The sequence below is a fragment of the Equus quagga genome, chromosome 1 (genome assembly GCF_021613505.1).
Source record: "Equus quagga isolate Etosha38 chromosome 1, UCLA_HA_Equagga_1.0, whole genome shotgun sequence".
Classification (NCBI taxonomy): Eukaryota; Metazoa; Chordata; class Mammalia; order Perissodactyla; family Equidae; genus Equus; species Equus quagga.
Genome location: NC_060267.1, coordinates 57388006 through 57407837, shown reverse-complemented (window position 1 = coordinate 57407837; position 19832 = coordinate 57388006). Strand labels below are relative to the sequence as shown.

Here is a 19832-nt window from a genome sequence, read left to right as displayed (position 1 = left end):
CCTGGATCTATGGTTTGCAATTTATCAAGTTATAGAATTCTTTATCCACATGAAATCTAACCTGGAAGCCCAACACGTAATAGAGGTGAAAGCGGTCCCCTTCTGTAGTCCCTGCAGCTCCCAGGACCCCCAGGCCTTTGCACGCTGAACCAACCAAAAGGCCGACCCCTTCGTTTGCCAGAGGACAAGACTCAGACTCAAGAGTGGAGGTGTTTTGGTTGAGGTCACATGGCTAGTTGGTGGCTCACTGGGACTAGACCCCAGGACTCCTGATGCCAGGTCTCTTTTCCATCTTACCGTTAGTCCCAGAGGTACAGGGAGTGCTTCTATGTAAATCCAGTCTCTCCAACTGTGTCTTTGAAGTCGCCCTTCTCCTCTTTGTAAGCCATGTCTTCCTATAAGCACTCATCTCCACTCCAGCACTTTCAGCCTCTCCCTTTTCACTGGCTTCTTTTCTGCCTTAAAGATTATTCTAGTCTTTACTTGAAAGGCCTTTAACAAGGCCTCACTTGCCATTGCTGTCTATTCTTTCTCCTACCCTGATTTCCTCTCTCCCTTCCATGGCCTCACTTCTGGAACGAGTGCCCTACGCTGGCTCATGTCCACCCCCTCTCCTTCACCGAGACTCCAATTCTCATAGTCAAATTCTGCAGAGTATGGCTCTAGAACACACAAATAATTCATCTGCTTTTTCCATCTCCATGTGTGACTCCAGCCGGAGCCACCATCATCTTGCACCTTGGGAACTGCTGTTGAGATCCTTTCACCGTGTGCCTGTTTCCTACTGGCCTCGCTCCTACCCATTCTTCTCCTAACATCAAAGTGATCCTTCAAGAATGCAGTGCTAACCAAAACAACCAGCTCCACATTCCTGTGACTTCTCACGTTCAATCACTTCTCATGGTCTTGTGGAAAAGACGAAGATCATTAGGATCTACCAGGCCCTGCCCCATCTCCAGCCTTGTCTCCCGGACTCTCCCCTCATTCCTGCCCTGCATGCACTGGCTGCACTGGCCTTCTCTCAGTTCTTCCACCCAAGGGCCTTGAAACACACTTGGAACATTTTTCCTTACTCTTCACCTCAATAATGTATGTTCACTCTTCAGTTCTCAGCTTAAATTTTAATTCTTCAAAGGAGTTTTTCCTAACCTGCCGGTCTATACCAGGTCCCTCCCCCTGTTATTAACCCTACATGACAGTTACTTCTTAACACTTATCCCAATTTATAATGACTTATTTACTTGTCTAATGTCACTTTCACACTGGATTGTGAGCTCCAACGAGATGGTGTCCATTTGCTTGATTGCTATGTATCCTCATTGCCTAGCACCAAGCTGGGCATCCTGTTGAATGAATGCACAGATAAACAGCTCTGTCCTGAAATTCTTTCTACCGAGGCTTCCAGGAAAGTACTGCTGTCTGCTCTAAAACCACTTCATCTGGTTCATTTACTTGGTCTTATTCTTCTGTGTGTCAGTTTCCCAATGCTCAGTCCTTGGTCTTCTGCCTCTAATCCTCTATGAACTGCCCTGGTTTTATAACCTCATTAATAGTTTTTACATCCATAGCCTCAAAAGTGTGGCTACATCCCTGTTCAGATCTGAGCTTTGGACCTCCACACCCTATGGCTGGTGTGATGTCTGCAAGTCCGCCTGGTTGGGCCCCGGCTTCAAATTTTACTTCAGCATCCTTATCATTTGCTGTCTTCAGACCTTGACGGCTCCTTCCTCTTCATCACCTTTTCTCCCCAGCTGCCCCCTCCCCACCAAAATATATTGCAGTTCCTTTCTCTCTGCCTCCACCACCCCCAGGAACCATCTTCATCCAGGCCTTCTCACTATATAGAAACCTTCATAGAAACCCTCACTACACACCACTTTTAACTCAGCTTTAAAAACTAGCCTCTCACGGTCTCCTCACCATCACACTCAGTCTCAGCCTCTAGCTTGTCTTCATGCTGTGTCTCCCACCAGGAACGCTGGCATTCTTATCCCATCATTGCCTGAGGCAGGGGTGGGGAGGGGAGTGGGTTGGAGAAGACCATCATTGATTAGGTACATATTAGAATTCTGCCACTGTCACTAGGTATTCTACACACACAGAGGAGATGCATAAATGTGGCTATTCCTGGGGATAACAGGGACCATTTCTACAGAGCTCTCAAGCCTGTAGAGCATATCCTCAAGGAAATGACAGATATGCTAGAGATGCCAGCCTCCTCTATGGGGGACAGTCATGCTCTTCCAGCAGAGCCTCCACACTCTCCTGAAATGTACTCTCAAGTGACCTCCTAGTGCCAGCTCCCTGGTCCCTCCTGGTCTGCAATTTGGGCCATGCCCCAAAGCCAGAGTTGCAGGGTCTTCAAGCATCTGCCCCCTAACCCTCCTTGGTGTCAAGACAACAGAAAGGCCTAGACCTGACAGGCTTTGAAGGCTTGCTATCTGCCTTTCCCTAGAGTGGCTGTCTGGGGCCCACTTCCAGAAACTCAAGTGCTTGTTTTGTATGGTTCCAAAAGAAGAGAGGAGGGAAAAGGCTTGGACGGCTGCTTAAAAATGTAATTAGCACCATATTTTAACAACATTTTGACAATAATTGCTTCCCAACAATACTGAGAAATCTGCAGTGCAGACTCCCCGGCGCCACTGTCAGAGTGACTGATACTGAAGGCCCGTGTACCTTGGAAAGAGAAGATGCAAGAGCTGGTCTGTTCCTAAGCCTCGTTTCCCTTCTCCTTTGGCTCGGAGGCCACCCTCGAGGCTGGCGTGGCTTATGTTTAGGCGTTCCTATAGCTAACCTTTTAAACAGGGTTGGGTTTGCCCAGACCACTGAGTCATTTCAGAGGGAAAGGGTGAGATGAGATGCTGTTCCACTGCTGGAGTGATTTAGAAACTCATTGTCTTTGGGACTGGTCCCATCTGGGGCCTTCTGTCTGCAGTGCCTGTCAGTGACGGGGCAGAGTTTACAGGTCTTACACCTACCAGGAAAGAGGAGAAGCAGGCTCCACTTCCCAGTGTGGGACCAGCATGGCCCAGGAGGCCTCATGCTCAAGGTCAATGTCACTCCTTGACAGAACACAACTTTAATCTTTGGACTTTGCTTTCTGAGATACTGGTAATGAAACCAGCGGTTTGCTTATTTTCAGCAGTTAAACCATTTTTTCGCTTCATGTTTTTTTTTGGGGGGTGGGGGACACATTTCCCAGGGACCGCTGGTTTCCATTTTTAAGATGGAACTAATGGGTGACTGTGATAATCCACGTGTGAACTGGCCCTCCTCACACCTGCCCAGTCCTGGGCCACGTGAGCTCAGTGAAGCCCTGGACTGGGGTCTGAGCCAGGGAAAGGAGGATGTGAGCATCTAGGCTGGGGCTTACGTGGGAGGAGGCAGCTGCCGTCTAGGCTACGCACAGGTGAGGTTTTTATTAACTCAAGTTTGCGTTCCAGGCACCTGTTTCCCTTCACTAGATGGATAACTTAGCGTTACAGATAAGGACCAACATGTTTATCACCTCCCAGTGTATTTTCTTACGTGTTGGCTTTTCTTCTAGGTCACATTTATCAGAATGGAAAGGTGGCTAGCAGGACCCAGGGACCCTAACACAGCTGTGTCTTATGAAAGGGGGTGAGGGGGCTGGGAAGCAACAGGCTTCAGGGCCCCCCCAACCCTGCACAGAACATGCTCTGTACTTCTCAGATGTGGTGGGAAGGGCCTCAAAATCCAGGAGTGAGAGCCTCAAAGAAGGGCTGAACTGAAGACATGACCTGCCCAGGGACCCCCTCAACCTGGGCCCTCCTCTCCCCACACAGGGCACCGCCTGAGGTTTCTGTTTCTTGCTGCACTCGAATCTCTACCCCTCCCGGCGAGGAGCCAACCCATTGTGACTTCAGGACACATCTTCCCTGCCCACGACCCGGAAAAGCCCCAGCCGTGCCTACTCACGCCAGCCTGGCTCCGCAGTTTTCTCCCTCGATGTCACCTCCAGCCACGTTTTCCGTGTTGACAGACTCAGTCTCACTTGTGGGCATGCTCACTGTAAGAGTCAAAGCGATGCAGAGCAAGGCATTGAGGGCGGGGAGGAAAGAGGAGAGAAGAGCATTAGTTTGCAACACACCCAATCCCGAGTCAAGACGGAGGGCTGCTGGGGAGGAAGAGGGCCTGAACAGCACCTGTTGGCCAGGGGATGGGCACTGCTGCCGCAGGCTGAGCCCTGGCGCTGCCCTGGCCAGCGGCGGGGGTTTCCTTTATTGACAGGCCTGCTGTGTGTCTAGTCTGAGTTTTGCTGCCATGGACACTCTAAACTAGTGGGAATGTGGGAGGAAATCTGGTGATAAGATCCTTTACCTTATAGGAGACATCCTGAAAACACTGCCCATTGAATCCTTTCTCTACCCTCAACTCTACGCCTTTGGAGAAGCTGTATAAGGTTTTCCATTTGCATCCATTACTTGCCATAAAAAGAGGAGCTTTCATGAAAATATTTGATTTACCTTATTTCTTTCTACCCACCAATTCTAAAGGGCTCCACCCCAAACTTAGGGTCTAGCTTGTTTGTAGAGAAGGCATTTTTGCCACCAGCATGAACTACTAGATGGACTTGGAGGAACGCCCCTTGTCCTGTGGTGCATGCTGGGTACTGAGTCAACTACGTCTAGCACTCTACCTGGAATAGAGAGCCTGAAGTGAACAGCCATTACCAGAATCATGTACTAAGATTCAAACCAGCACTGCAGACATCAGGCATGAGGAACATAACTGCGGAACCCGGCAAATCAAGTTTACATGCGGCTAGAAGATAGACTGCCGGGTTACTCTCCCCCGTCAGCAACCTTGACATTCCCAGCTCAGCAGGTTGACCTGGAGTATAGACCATCTAATTCCACGGGAGCCAATCTGTCCAGTCAATCTCTAGGCTCTTCCTGAGGCAGCAGTGGGCTGAATTTCTAGAGCAGTAGTAGTTTTTTAAGCTTGGAACCCAGTTTGATGGCTTAGAAAAAGCCACTTCTTTTATTATAACTGTTTATTCCAAATAAAAGTTTAACTCAAGAGAATTCTTCTTTTTCACCTTCCATTAACCTTCTAATACAACACAAAATGAGTTCCTTATTTTTGCCAACTCCTGTTCCTTAGAGCAGCCATCACATCATTGGTCCTGGTTCAGCTCTCCTGACAGGACAGAACTCCTCATCTGATGAGACAATCACTAGTCCTCAGCAGCCATAGAATCTGCAATTAGTGAGGATGTAGCATCAGGTGATGTAGCACCAGGTGACACGTCCCCACGGGGCTGCCACAGCCCAGGAGAAGACCTACTGGTTACATGGATATTGGTGCTGGATGTGGATTTTTCCCACATTGTTTTCTTTTGGATGAAGACAACATGGGCAGGTGAGAAGACACTCACCTCAAGAATATGGAAGACACACACAGAAAGCCCCATGACCTGCCATCTGTTTGTTGTGTACGAGAGACCGCTCTACCTTGGGATTTATTTTCAATAAAGTTGGGTAAAAAGAAATGCAGATGTTATTTCAAAGAAGTTGGCGCTGGATGGGACTTTAGATATCCTCCAGCTCTAACTCGGTCCCTTCACTTCACAGGACAGGAAAGCGAGGCCTGGGGGAGGGAAGGATGCCCAGGGTCCTGCAGCGTGTTTGGGGTAGGACTTCACCCGAAGCACAGGTGTCATGACCCCCTGCACCATGCTCATTTTGATTGCCCCCATGTTGACCAACTCCCTAGTCTACACCCTAGGACAAGAGGAGGTTCTTAAAGCTAAATCAGGCCCTGGTAGCATCACAGGAGGGTGGCAAATGGCCACATGGTAGTGCTGAGTTTCACAGCACTTACAAAAGTTCTACAGCCTGCGGTCTGAGGGAGCTGGTGGGAGAGACCAGACTTTAGGGATGGTTTTGGCACTGGGAGTTGGGAAGACGAAACCTTCAGAGTTTGCCAGGGTTCCTTGTGCCATCCATACTAAGGAAGAAGTCATAACACTAAAATGCCTTTGGTCTTTCAATCCATCTGTCTCCAGCCATCTCTGGCCTAACGTGCCTTTAACTCTTCAGGCAACATTGTTTAAAGAGTTCAGCTGTGTATAAAAAGCCATCTGACTTTGCGACACTTTGCTCCCAAAGAGCCCCTTATGTGCTAGTGGAGTGGTGTGATGGCAGTGGCGCTAGGCTTGGAAGGACAACCAAAGTAGGAGTGGGCAGGCCTGGGCATTAGAAGGAAACATGTAATCTTCTAAATAAAGGCACTGCCTATACCATGCCAAGCTGGCATTTACAGTGAAAATCTCGACTGGCACTATGCAAAGGAAAGCTTCTATCAAGGAATAGCTGCTTCTGAGTGTCACATCCGCTGACTTTATACATATGAAGAGACGACAAGACAGTGGCTTTGAGTGGGACAGATTGCCATCCCCTCACAAAAACTACACATACATACAAACACATATACACACACACACACAGCATCACAAGCCATCAAGAAAAATACCCTCCCGTGCAGTGCGGTACGTACCAGCACACACTTACACACACAGAGCACAGGGGAACATTACCATGGGTTTCTGTGGAGTGACTAAACCAAGCAAACTTCCCTTTCTTCTGGTCAAGCAAGCCCACTGGAGCGCCTCCTTTCACAGACAAGATGGTCAGTGTCAAGAACCAGGAACAAGACATCAACAGAGAGCATGCAGTCAGCCATGGGCAAAAGAAAGAAACAAGGAACTCAGCTTTCACGTGGAACAGCCATTTTCATCTCCAAAAATAAACTCAAAAAATTATAAAAAGCAATATTCCAAAACATATAAGAAAACATAACAAAATAGAACAAAAACCCCAAGTCACATAAATTAACAACACAAAACAAATAATGGACCCTGGGGAGAAGAAATTACTCCAGTAGAGGTTCCAGTCTACACTCGTAGACTGGTTAGTGACTTTGAGGAGAGGACTTCCTGCGGGGCCACACTCACCCCTGCTGTCTCCTTGAGGAGGCACCGATTTTACAGGCTCAAATGGGGCATCTGCTAAAGTCAAACCACAGCATTGGTGTCCCCCTCCACCCACTCAGTGCCCAGGTGAGTTGACGTCTCCCCCATCTGAAGTGGATTCAAGGGCTCCCTCACAACTTACTTGCAGGTAGAAAACAATCCATTGACCTCCTTGCCCCTTTGTCCAATCATTCAATTCCATTTAATAAAGTTCCACCTGGTGCCTCAGGCCTGACCACGTCCCAAACATCTATGCATCTGCTTTTCATCAGTTTAAACAGGGAAAGAAGTTGCTCAAATGCCTGTCAATGGGTGGTCTTTTTTTTTTTTTTTTGAGGAAGATTAGCCCTGAGCTAACTACTGCCAATCCTCCTCTTTTTGCTGAGGAAGACTGGCCCTGAGCTAACATCCGTGCCCATCTTCCTCTACTTTATACATGGGATGCCTACCACAGCATAGCGTGCCAAGCGGTGCCGTGTCCACACCCTCGATCGGAACTGGTGAACCCTGGGCTGCCGAAGCGGAACGTGCGCACCTAACCGCTGTGCCACTGGGCTTGCCCCTGTCAACAAGTGGTCTTTTGAGGAGGTTTGTATAAAAGGGAGAAGAATTCTGTAAGCATCCCTTGGGTCTGAGCTACAGTTGGAGAGGAGGGTGCTGGCAAGTGTAAAGACAATTGTTACTGCGAATGGAAGAGGGGACCTCTGTATTCTGCAATGAACTTCAAGTTCTGGACGTCAAATGCTTTAGCTAATTCCTGAGAAATGGACTTTTCCCACTTCATCTCGTAGAACTAGCATTAACTACGCCCCTGCCAGGCCCCTATGGAGGGTGCTGGGGACGGGTGGTGAGTCAGGCATAGTTCCAATTTGTTAATGAGGTGGGAAATCTGTTCCCACTCACGAAGGGAAGCATGTGCCTGACGAGGAACGGGGAGGCGGCCCCTTCAGCTCCAGGAAGGGGCATGAAGGGAAGGTCACCCCGAATTTTAGGTGCTTCTTTACTTCCCTCTCTTCTCCTGGAACTCAGATCGCCTCTAATGAACAGCCCTGAGTGCTTCTTGTCAGTGAGAGCTCTGGAGACTACTTCACAGTAGAAAAGGGCCAGCTGTATTTTTAACCTTTGTGAAGGGCTGTGTCCCCAAACACACATCTTTAAAATACAGGGCTTGGAATAGACAGCAACGTCACTCCCAGTATCATTTTTTTCACTTCTCAAAAGTCCTATATGAAATAGCCCTGAAAGTTAGGAGCTGGAATGGTTCAAATTTCTCTTCTAGACAAAGGTCTGTCTCCGTTTAGAATGACAGTCACTAAAATGAGCCTGTCATAGTGAGTGGTCTTTATCCGGAGATGTAAAGGGCAGACATGAGGCTGCCGGTCACCAAGTTTCGGTCTAGTCATGTGGTCGCCTGGGGGGATGAGAGCCCTGGCCAGCGACGGAAGGCCCCGGACACCGGAACCTTTTATACAGACGCATTATCCAGCTTTTGGCATTGGTATCAATATTGTCCCATCTTGTTCAATTTCAGAAATGGCTGTATGATAACTTTAAAAACAATAGAAAGAGCTCCATAAAAACATGGCTGTTGAATGTATAACTGACTTTGGCCAGGGCTCGTCTTTCATGTGGGCAAAGTTGGCAGCCACCTGTGTGGAGAGTGATTTGAAGAGCATCTAAATCATCTCTCTTGATGGTGGGCAGCAGTCTCCACTAGATCTGCTATTTTGGGTCAAGTCAAATATCTAAAGATTTGTTGCTGAAATGAAAATATCTCACCTGGAAGGAGCAGTATAGTAATATACTAGTGCCTATTAATTTGTGATCACTTGTCCCTTAAGCACCTGAGGGAATCAGATGGGTGGGATGCAGTTTGCATTCCTATTACTAAGGGATTAGACAGTAGGATCGTAGCTGATTCTTTATAGGACTTGCTGTCCTAGAGAGACAGACATGGATTCCTTCTTAGAAACTGGATGCCCAGATTGTTGAAAGTTGAGAATTATAAATGCTGGATACTGATTCTGTGGGTGAGTTGGAGAGCCTGACTCCTTCTCTGGCCACTTAGATGATGAATTGGTTGGAAGCTAAGGCAGAAAGATGGCAAGGAACCCAGATGCTCAAGGTCACCTCTTCTCTAAAGGCAACCTCCTCCTGGAAGCCCTGAGAGCAGTCTGCTCACCTACAGAAGATGCCATGAGAACACAGGCTCTGTGGCATGAAACACACTTCACTGAATGGATTTATGAAGAAAGCTAGAGAGGAAGCTAGTTTTCTGACTTTCTAACTTCACTGTTACCAGGTACTGTGAATCAAATATGGGTCTTTGGGCTGTCCTGCCCCTTGGATTCTGCTGAGAAGATTCCAAAAGAAAAGGAGATTTTCCTGAAAGAGTAATTAACAGCTGCCATTGCAGGTGGGGATAACATAATCACACTTTCGGTGTTATCACCAACGGCTACCATGAGTTGTATAGGCTCTGTCTTGCCAACAACTGATTACCTCCTTGAATTAATGTCTTCTCTCCCCAAAACAGCTATTCTTGGTGGCAACTTGCATGAATGGCGCTTAGTAGGACAATTTCCATGTCTGAAGAGAGATGCACGGTTATTGTCTCACAGCAACCGATGCCTCCCCTGATCTGCTTGGGGAGCAGTTGTTCAGATACTGGGGGGATTATGATAAGCCACTTCCACCATGGGATAATCTCCTGAAACTGGCAATTACATGAACCATGCTGGAGGAGGAGCACTAGATCTGGCTGTTGTGAAGACTAGTATGCCCTGGGATATTTGGGTTTGCAAACCCTCTAAGGGTTTATTCACTAAAATTTGGGGATCCCCCATTAAACAACAGGCAGTGCTTTGAAAGCATGGCTGCACAGCTCAGCTGGTCAGCCTTCCCGCAGCTGTGGTCAACAGAGACAGGGAAGACTCCTGGCACACGATCCTCACTTTACAACCAACGACTGGCTCCGGGCAGTTCCTTACATTGCTTAAAACAAATCTCCACATGGTGAATCTGCTCCAGGATGTTCCAGTTGGGTAACACTCATGGTTTCCGGGAAGAGAAATTAGATCTCAATTAGCCATCATGACACAAACATTTATGCAATATGTGTGCCCAAAGATGGCCGAACTCATCCACATGAATAAAAAAATGACTCTAGAAGGGGCTCTGGCAAAGGTTGGAGAGTAAGAGCTACTTTGGTTTTGATAAAGAAAAAAGAAATCACTAAGGTTATTTATCAGTAAATCCACAAAGAAAACAGTAAGCGAAATCTTCATAGGCATTCCTTTCTTCACTCCCTTTTCCTTCCCTCCCTCCCTCCTTTCCCAACCCTGAGGCTGCGTGGAGAGATGCAGAGAACCACCTCACATAGAACACCTGGCCTTGCTCCTGAGGCCTCTGCCTCAGCCTTTCTATGCAGCATGATTGACTGAGTGGCATTAGAGCAAAGCTCCATGTGAGGGAGCGAAGAATGAACTTGGGGAGAGAGGCAGAAATCTGCCTAGTTCTGAAAGCTTTGGTCACCCAAAACAGCTTTGACGTTGTTGTGGGGACGGGGCTCTGTGATGTCCTGTCATGACCATCAGCAGCAGGAATGGCTGGCCTCTTGTGAGACTTGCTGAGAAAATGCCCAGGCTTCATTCTGGAGCTTAGCTGGTAGCCTCACTACCCAAGGGCAGAGAACTCTTCAATTGCTGTCAATCTTTTATCTCCTCTTGTTGGAAGAGGGTTGGTACCTCAGGGCCAGACATGCAGGCAGTAGCTGGGGTGTCAGAAGCTAAAGGAGCTGAAGGCATTTCTCATCCCACCTGAACTTCCCCCGTCCTGCAGAGTGCCATATGGAGCCAATGGGCTGAATCCTGGGTCAGCCAGACTGCCAGGATCCAATTGCCCAGGCTTTCCATGGATGGAAATGAAGAATTACTTTGTCATTTACTTGGCCAGGTGCCCATTTCATTACGTTTTTTGCATATGAGTGGTATAATTAGTGTTCATTTTCTGAAAGTACTAATCAGAGTTATGGCTGACAAGCAGAAGGATTCCTGACTTCCTATCTCATCATCTCTGGTGTGGGATCTAAACTCCTGTGATCTGGCTCCATCCTGTCTGTTACACGTGCCCCTCAGGACCCCGGGTGCTGAAGTCCTACCCCTGTCCCTCAGGGTGTGGCTGTTGGGAAACAGAGTCTTTAAAGAGGTGACTAGATTACAATGAGGTCACCAGGGTGGGCTCTAATCCAACAGGATGGGTGTCCTTATCAGAAGAAGACACTTGGACACAGACACGCACAGAGGGAAGATGACACGAAGACGGCCATCTACAAGCCAAAGAAAAAGACCTGGAGCAGACCCTTCCCTCATGGCTCTCAGAAGGAACCAACCCTGTCGACACCTTGATCTCAAACATCCAGCCTCGAGAACTGGGAGAAAACCATTTCTGTACCTTAAGTCGCCCGGTCTGCGGTACTTCACCAGCAGCCCTAGTTGACTAAGACACTACCTACTCATCCTATTTCCTGTTCCTTCCCACAGAAACTCTCTGCCCAAGTTGGGCTGCCTTCCTCATTGTCCCCTGAATGGGCCACCATTACTCCAACCTCTGGCCTTTGTATTTATGATGTCATATATACTACCTGCTCCCTGGAGTGCCTGTCCACCTCCCTGTACGTTTTCCAGGGGTCAGCAAACTACAACCTTGGGCCAGATCCAGACTGTCACCTGTTTTCGTACATAAAGTTCCACCGGAGCCCAGCCATGCCATTTGTGTGCATATTATCTGTGGCTGCCTTCCCCCTGCACCAGGGGAGTTGAACAGCAGCAGTCAAGGTTCTCAGTGGCCCGCAATACCTAAAATATTTGCTGCCTGGCCCTTTAGAAGAAACGTGTGCTGACCCCTGAACTATTCCAATCTCATTCTTCCCCGGAAGCCCAGTTCTAGTTCGTGGAGGCTTCTGGGACCACCCACTGCCACTGAGTCCCCTCTTCCAAACTCCTAGAACCCTGGAATCTGGGAGAATTTTCAATAAAAACCTGAATTCAAGTTTCAGTTCCACCGTCTCATAGCTGTGTAACTCTGGGTAAGTTTTTTAACCTTTCTGAGCCCCGGTTTCCTCATGTGTAAAAAGAAAATAGTGATACTATTTTTATTTCAAGAGTTTGTGGTAAAGATCAAGTGAAATAATATTTATAAAATAACTTTGTAAAATGGTAAGTGCTATGAGTATTTGCTAATATTATCAACTAATTTTAATGTTTTGCTTATAGTTTGCTATATAAGTATTAGGTTTATCTCCCTAACTAAATTATAACTTTCTCAAGGCCAGAGATATTATGTTAGAATTCTCTGGACTCCCTTTCAGATCCTAGTGGTATTAGATAAGGAACTATAATAACAACACTTTGTACCTTCATGGAGCTTTAAGGATATTCCTGAATGCCGGACATCTGGAGGGTCTGCCCTGCAGATGCCTCTCCATCCCTCCCCGCCACGCCCTGCACTCCAGGAGGCTGACCTTTGGAAACTACACCAACAAGCTCTCCTATGCTCGGGCTTCCCACTGGGTTGGCCAATAGGAAGCGCCAGCAGGAAGTCCCTGTGGCCTGAGGAGAGGGAGGCTGGAGTATTCACTCTCCTGGCGCCTGCACACAGGGTTGGTGCAGACTGGCTGCGTCTTGGTGCTGAATGCACAAGTCTGATCAATGACCCTCTCCTCATAACCACCCTCTCTGACTCCTGAAAACTGCTTCCTCACCTCGTCGCTTCAGGCTTGTAGCGGTAACAGCTCCCATGAGTGCCACCCCAGGTACCGCACTATCTATCCCTTGTTGACCTCCTTAAACTCCCCCTGCATCTTCATTAACCTCTCCTTGGATCACCCAGTTTATGAGTCTCTGTTTTCTGTTGGGACCCTGACCAATACCCACCCCCCCATCCCCCCCCACCCCGTGCACGCAAGTGGGAAGTATTCTCCCATCGTCAGGTGAAACAATAGCCCCAAAGCTGAAGTTAGTTGTCGCAGGTGAGAGCTAGTAAATGGCAGAGAATGACTGGCCTTGAGTCCAGCACTTCCTGGCTACATCAGGCAACCTCCAGAATAACTTTGCTCAAATACGTATCTGCAGGATTAATTATGGACAAGAACTAGTAAAGTAGGGTGTTTCAGCAGGATTGCATTAGTCCCAGAGCAGAACAGAGTTGACCATTCTGGTTATGGTTACTACCCCAGGAGACTCTCTGGGGAGGAACTATGTTGCATTCCATCTAATTTAATTTTCTCTTGCAGAAAAAACATAACTTGCAAACTTATTCCTTACTATTTTTCTATAGTTTAATAGATCAAGCACATGGCCACATGGAGTCGCAAGCTGATGGGTGCAGGAACTCTTTATAGAACGTCTTCACCAGACTCAGAGTCGTAGGAACCTCCCCAGTACTGTGAGTCTAGGAAATGCCAAAGATGGTCCTTGCCTTGGCCTTGCTACTAACTAGCTCCAAAGCCTTGACAAGTCACATGAGGACTTGGGCCTCATTGTCTTTATCTCTCACATGAACAAACTAATCTAGATGATGAATTACAGGTCTCTTCTAAGAGAAAGAAAGAGAGGGAATAGAAAAGGAGAAAAGTAGAAAAAAAGAGGACAGAGATGGTGAGACAGGAAGCAGAAGGGGACCCAGCTATGGCAGGCTGCCTGGGTGGCAAGGTCACGGAGACAAGCGCCAGCAGGCTGCAGGGCCTTCTCAACTTCCTGTCGGCCCAGGCCCAGCGTGGCTTTCTCCACATAAGCTATTAAAACCTGGCTGATTTTAAGCCATCAGAAAGTAAATATAAAACAGGATTAAATATTAAGAAGCCAAACAAAGTGGCCTTATTAAAAAGGCACAATATAAGCACGATGTGCCATCATAATCATTATTATTACTGCTATAAACTGGGAGGAGGCAGAAATGCCTGCCCTTGGTCTGAAACCATAATCCAGAGAAGAAAACCAGGGTCGCTGTGCTCACAGCAGCTCATAAATGCCCAGCGCTGCCAAGCAGAAAATTTCTCTCCATGATCACGGCGCCACTGAGTCGGCCGCCTCAGTTATCAGGGGCGTCGGGGGCGGTGGGCAGTGGCAGGGGGAGGCAGAGAAGGACGCTCAGCTGCCTCACACAAACGTCTGAGCTTTGACACAGGTCCCCACCCTTTCTCACACCTGCCTACCTGCACTAGGGCTGCCAGGGCAGCGTGGGACATCCGATCACACAGGAGGGGTCACCCCCGAGGGAAAACAGCTCAGCACAACCACTAGGGACGAGACAGGGGTTTCTAGATGTGGATTAGGACTCCTCTGGAAGCCAGTTCTTTTAGGTACAAGACGACTTCTAGGTTGGAGAGAGAACACTGTTCTAGTTCCCAAGGCCAGGCTCAGCAGTAGGTGGTCCCCCGTGCGGTATCATATGAAAGGGACACGGAATGACTGTGCCCCCAATCCCTCTCCAACCCAGTGCAGTGATGTCATTCCTTCACATTGAGGCCTTGTCCCCTTGGAGTGCAAACACCCTTCGGATGCATAAGAATAATATCAGCCATTCTATCTTAATAACAGCTTGCTTTTTTCTTCCTTCCCTATACGCTGGCTATCCCTCCATGTACTTTATGTATATTAACTGATTCAAGCCTCAAAAGAAACCCTATGAAGGATTATACGTCCCCATTATATTTCCCCATTTTACAGATCAGGAAATTGAGGCTTAGAGAATTAAGCTGCTTATTCAAAGCAAGCAGCTAATACGGTCCAGCACTGGAGCCCGGGGAGGTATTATGCTAAGTCTCTCTGTTAGCCATTGTGCAGATCGGGTGAATTCCTAACCACGAGAGAGGACAGGAGAGTCTGAGGATGTGTTCAGGGCACCAGCAGGAGGAGAAGGACAGAAAGTGCAGGTGGAGGTCTTGGGGAGAATCTGCTCACTTTTAATCTCGCCCAGGGCCTCCCTGCAACTCTTCTGGGCAAAGAAGGGGGACAGGAAGCAGAGTGGCATGGTTAGGAGCCTGGGCTCTGCAGTCACGTGGCCCGAGCTTGAACCCTGTGTGACCACAGACGTGTTACTCCACTTCTCTGTGGCTTAGCTCCCCACTGCAAAATGGAGGTCTGAATCATACCTGCAACGCTGGACTAGAAGGGGTAAGCCAGCCCTTCATTTTATAGGTGAGAATGTTAAGGTCCAGAGAGGGTTAGTGACATGCCCAGGGTCACACAGCTAGTTAGTGGCAGAGGTCCAGTCCTCTTTCCACCACTCAGTGCTGCCTCCTTTTCTCACTCATCATTTACTCACATCATGGAGAGGCTGAAAGCCCACCCTTGGTCATTATAGCTGAGCACAGGCCAGGGCTCCCTCCCTTGTCTGGGACTCAAAAGCTCCATTGTGGATGAGTTTTGTACTTTGTGCCCTGTTCTTTGCTGTTTACAACAGCCACATGGAGCTCACGATGCACTCTCATTTTCTCATTTTCTCTTGGGCTCTGTCTCCCCTTTGCTGCTTTCTGCTGCTCAAGATAATTTTGGCCCAGGTGAGATTTCCTGCAAGGAGGCCCAGCACGACCCTGAAGGACGCAGATGCCCACAGAGGAGGGCCGTCACGAGCAAGGAGCTGTACTTCTGCGGAAGGGTCTCAGCTAGGCCTTCCCTTCCAGCAGGCAAGGAAACTGCTGCCTTAAATTTCTAGGCTGCCTCCGTCAGTGGTGTCTACGTGAGGTGAGTCCCTTTAGCTCCAAGCCCACGGTGCCTCCTCAGCCCCATTTTTCATGAGTGAGTTTACGGGCAGCTGCCAGGCCATCAGTCAGCTTGGCCCCTTCTGCAGCGAGTCCTTTCCTTTCACTGATCTTCCAACTCTGCCTGCTGGGTGCTGGCTGTTGTCTTTCTCCTCCTCGCCTTGGTGAGGATGGTCCTTGGTCTATCTTGCTACCTGAATCGCCCACATCTTCCACTGAGAGGCCCTGCAGCAGGATCTCTTCACATGCTTCTAGGCCCATGGCTCCCGGCCGCCCCGGGAGGCAGTGCTCCCCTCCCCTGGGGCAGTCAGGCCCTTTCAGGGCAGACGCTCAAACCTCAGGACCACCTTCGAAGAGCGGCAGCAGCCGGGGGTAGAGCTGCTGGGTGGGCTTGTCCACATGCGGAGACCCCCTCCCTGCAAGCCCCAGTGCTCTCGTGTAGCCTCGTGGCACTGTGCAGGCCCACGCATGCTTCATCCCGTGGCTCCGTGTGGTTCAGGGCTCTGGTGCGCACCGGTCTTTTCTGCTCGTTAGCAGAGGGTGCAGCACCCATGCAGTCGCCCCCTCTAACCCGCAGCCGCGGGGCGGCAGTTCGCAGGTGAGGAGAGAGGCTGCAGCGAGCAGAGCCCGCAGGGGCAGGTCTCCCCCATTGCTTCCTGCTCCCTGCTAGCACCTCTGACTCTCGCTCACGAATGCAGGCGAGGCTCGCCTGGCCCACCTCGCAACTCCACCTGCCCTCTTCTGCTTTACTCTCCTGTTCTTTCCTTTCCCCGAAGCTTTTGAGAGCATGGCACCTTCGGTGGCACCAAGCTGGCTGCCCTGGGAAACCAGCTGGGAAGCGCTGCAGGGCTGGGAACTTCTGCTGGAGGCACAGAGTGGTGCACAAACACCGGGCTCTAGAGCGCACGCCCCTTCAGCTTTCTTCTGCTGCTTCTTCTTCCCCCTCAGAGAGGGGGTGGAGTGAGCATCTCTGGGATGGGGCCACGGTCAGCACTGTTTCATTCCCTCTCTGTTCCGTCAGAGCAGGGCTGGAATGCGCACAGTCAGCCCCCCACTCAAGGCTCCTTCCTCCCTCCTGTGCTATTTCAGGGAAGGGCAAAGACGTGGCCCCTGGTGGGCAGCGGTTTGCTCATGCCCACAGCAGCTGGGGTGATTCTGAGCCAGGCACAGAGAAGAAAAAACAGACCCCAAACCAAATGTGCAAGACAACAGATAGATGTCAATGCTGGACAATGTCACTTTTACTATTCTACTGAGCAGCCTCTCCCTCCAGATTCTTCCTCTCAAGACTGAATCTGAATCAAAGGTATAATTCACCCTTCATCCCTCCTCCCTCTTTCCCTAATCTTAGAACTCTTCCCTAATTTCTCAGGAGAGTTGGGCTTGCTGGAGAGGCTGACCGTTCTTCCTTTAGAGGAGAAAAATGTTTTTTTTTTTCTTTCTTCTTCTTCTTTTTTGGTGAGGAAGATTGGCCCTGAGCTAACATCTGTTGCTAATCTTCCTCTTTTTGCTTGAGGAAGCAAAAAGAACTGGCACAGATATTAGTTCAAACATCTGTGCCAGCCTTCCTCTATTTTGTATGTGGGATGCCACCACAGCATGGCTTGATGAGCAGTGTGTAGGTCTGTGCCCAGGATCTGAACCAGTGAACCCTAGGCCACTGAAGCAGAGCATGCGGACTTAACCACTACGCCACCAGGCCAGCCGTGAGAAATCGTTTTTGAAACCTAGAGGACAGGGACCACTGTCTCCAACAAGCAAAAGGCCTGGAGGGGCTGGCAGGAAGTGGGAATGCTAATACTCCAGAAAGCAACTTTAAATGGGGGGCCCAACCGTGGGTTCACCTGGGCCTTACTGCCCGGGGTCTGGTGCTACCTCTCGGTTCCCACTCCCCTTCTAATTCCTGGATTCTGTGAGGATTCATGCTCACAGAACATGGGCTCAGTGGCCCAGGAAACCCAGAAGGAAGGAGGGACACAGAGGGTCTAATTTTCCGATGGAGTCACGGTCGTGGTGGGTGGGGTATGGAACAGACTTTCCGGGTAAGGAAGGGGATTGCTGATCATGTGGAGTGAATGGTGAGCAGGTGTTGGTGGGCCTGTACAGTGGGGCATGGGGACCTTGGGCAGATTCAAGTAACTCTATTGCTTTTGCTTCTTGCATTGCAGGAGAAATCCGTATCTGATGCTTAGCTAAAAAGATGTGAAGATAGGTTATTTGCCTGATGTAGGGAAAGCAGAAAGGAGACAGTGGCCTTTTTTTTATTCCGGTAATACTGTGGGAGAGTGCGCCTCCTGGCAGATGGGAGGGACCAAGCACAGAGGTCAGCACTGGTGCAGTGGTGGGCTGTGGGTATGAGAAGGAGAGAAGCCAGCAGAGAGGTTTTGTGGAAACTGTATATGCCAGAGTCAGGCGTCCTGAGTTCCAGGGTCTCCCCGGCACTGAGTCAGCATTTGGGAAGGGCACTTTGTTTTCACAGCTCCGTGCTTCCCTCCTAGGTTACTGGGAGGACTGAGGAGAAGAGGTGGGCAATGGTCTCAAAAAAAGCACACCCCTCATGGAAATGCAAGGCAGGAGGGGAGCAGAGACAGAGAAGCAATTAGAGTGACTAATCACCCAGGTGAGGTCAGTTAACAGCGTCATTGCGAGGATGCTGTTGCACCCATGACACCTCACACCAGTGTGTGGAAGTTAAACAGCAGCAGGTGTCAGCTCAGGGGGAGAAAGAATTTTCTAACCACTGGAGTCGCACAAAAATGGAAGGGGTTTCTTGAGACCCAGTGAGTCCCTTCCACAGAGTGTTCAAGAAAAGGGGGGAAGACTACTGGAGATGCTGTAGAGGAGTTTCACGCATAGATGGGGACATGAGGGAAGCAGGAAAGAGCCTCCGGGACACCTTTCGGCGCCGAGATTGTCCTGTTGGATGCTCTCAAGGTTATCAGGATGTTGGCTCTGGGGAAAGAGCAGAAGAGTATGGGCCTTGGGGAGGTCAGCTGCCGGATGCTGGAGAGAGCTGTCCAAAGTTCTTACGCAGAGGACACTTTCTCTCTTGGAGCCACCTGCTGCCCAGCCAAGATGGGGAGAGCCAGTGTCTGCAAAATGAGGACATTCTCTCCCTGGCCCAGCCATCCTCAGTTCTGGAATACAGGACTCAAAGATAAAGACAGAGCCAGAGGGGCTCCAAGAGATGAGAATGCTCAAGGATTTATAGAAAACTAGAGATTATTTGGGTATTACTTTGACAGAGAAGGAAACTGAGGCCCAGAGAGGTCACAGAGCCAGCTGGTATTAGGGCTGACACTAGATCAGCTCTCCCGACTCCCTTCCCAGCTCTTCCTTCCCCTCCTCTTCCCTTCCCTTTCCCAGGCATTTCGGGGGGGCTGCCTTATTCTTTGTGCTCACCTCTTTCCTACCTGACAAAAGAGAAAGACGCGATTTCTAGAGTCACACAGACCTGGGTGTGAGTCCTGGCCAAGCTTCCTATTGGCTCTCTGGGCTTGGGCAAATTATCTGAACCTCATCTTTCTCAGCTAAAAAAATGGAGATAATAATACCAATCTTGGAGGATTGAGTGAGGATTAAAGATCATATAAATTGGAGGAGGTGCTTAATACGTGGTAGCTGTCATTGCGTAGAATGCCTGGACACTGTATATACTAAGTGAGGAATGAAAAAGCAGAATGCAGGCCAAAGAGAAGACCCTGAGGATCACCAGCTTCGCATCTAAAAGGTCATCTGGACCACTTATTGGTAATGATATACGTGTTCTCAGGGCCAGTCCCCAAGGATGGCTGCAGCCAACCATGTTCCCTTCAGGGCCATCAACTTCCCAGATGTCTTTATCATTGCTGTCATTTTCATCAAGAAATATTCATAAAGTTCCTACTGTGTGCCAACAGTAACTTACCCATGACTTGGTCTCTGCCCTGGAAATCCTTAAAAGCTTGTGAGAAGACAACTTGTAAAAATCTTTGACGATGATTAATCATGAAAAAATATTTAAGCACAGCTGGACAAAAGATAGCCACATTAACCTCCTTTTGTGCCTCTTTAATCCCCCCCTTTTTTTTTTAA

General features: G+C 49.1%; 1 protein-coding gene across 19 annotated transcripts in view; it reads right to left on the bottom strand.

Annotated features, from left to right (window-relative positions):
- Positions 1-19832, bottom strand: part of CACNA1C (calcium voltage-gated channel subunit alpha1 C) — a 596360-nt gene that overhangs the window by 132802 nt on the left and 443726 nt on the right. For 11 of the 19 annotated variants that reach the window (XM_046654484.1, XM_046654423.1, XM_046654475.1 and 8 more), the window contains exons 10-11: positions 6563-6637; positions 3940-4030 (exon numbers count right to left, since the gene is read on the bottom strand). In XM_046654484.1, the coding sequence (XP_046510440.1) occupies positions 3940-4030; positions 6563-6637 (166 nt within the window). The remainder of the gene's footprint in view (positions 1-3939; positions 4031-6562; positions 6638-19832) is intronic. The other 8 variants (XM_046654460.1, XM_046654532.1, XM_046654525.1 and 5 more) reach the window with 1 other exon arrangement.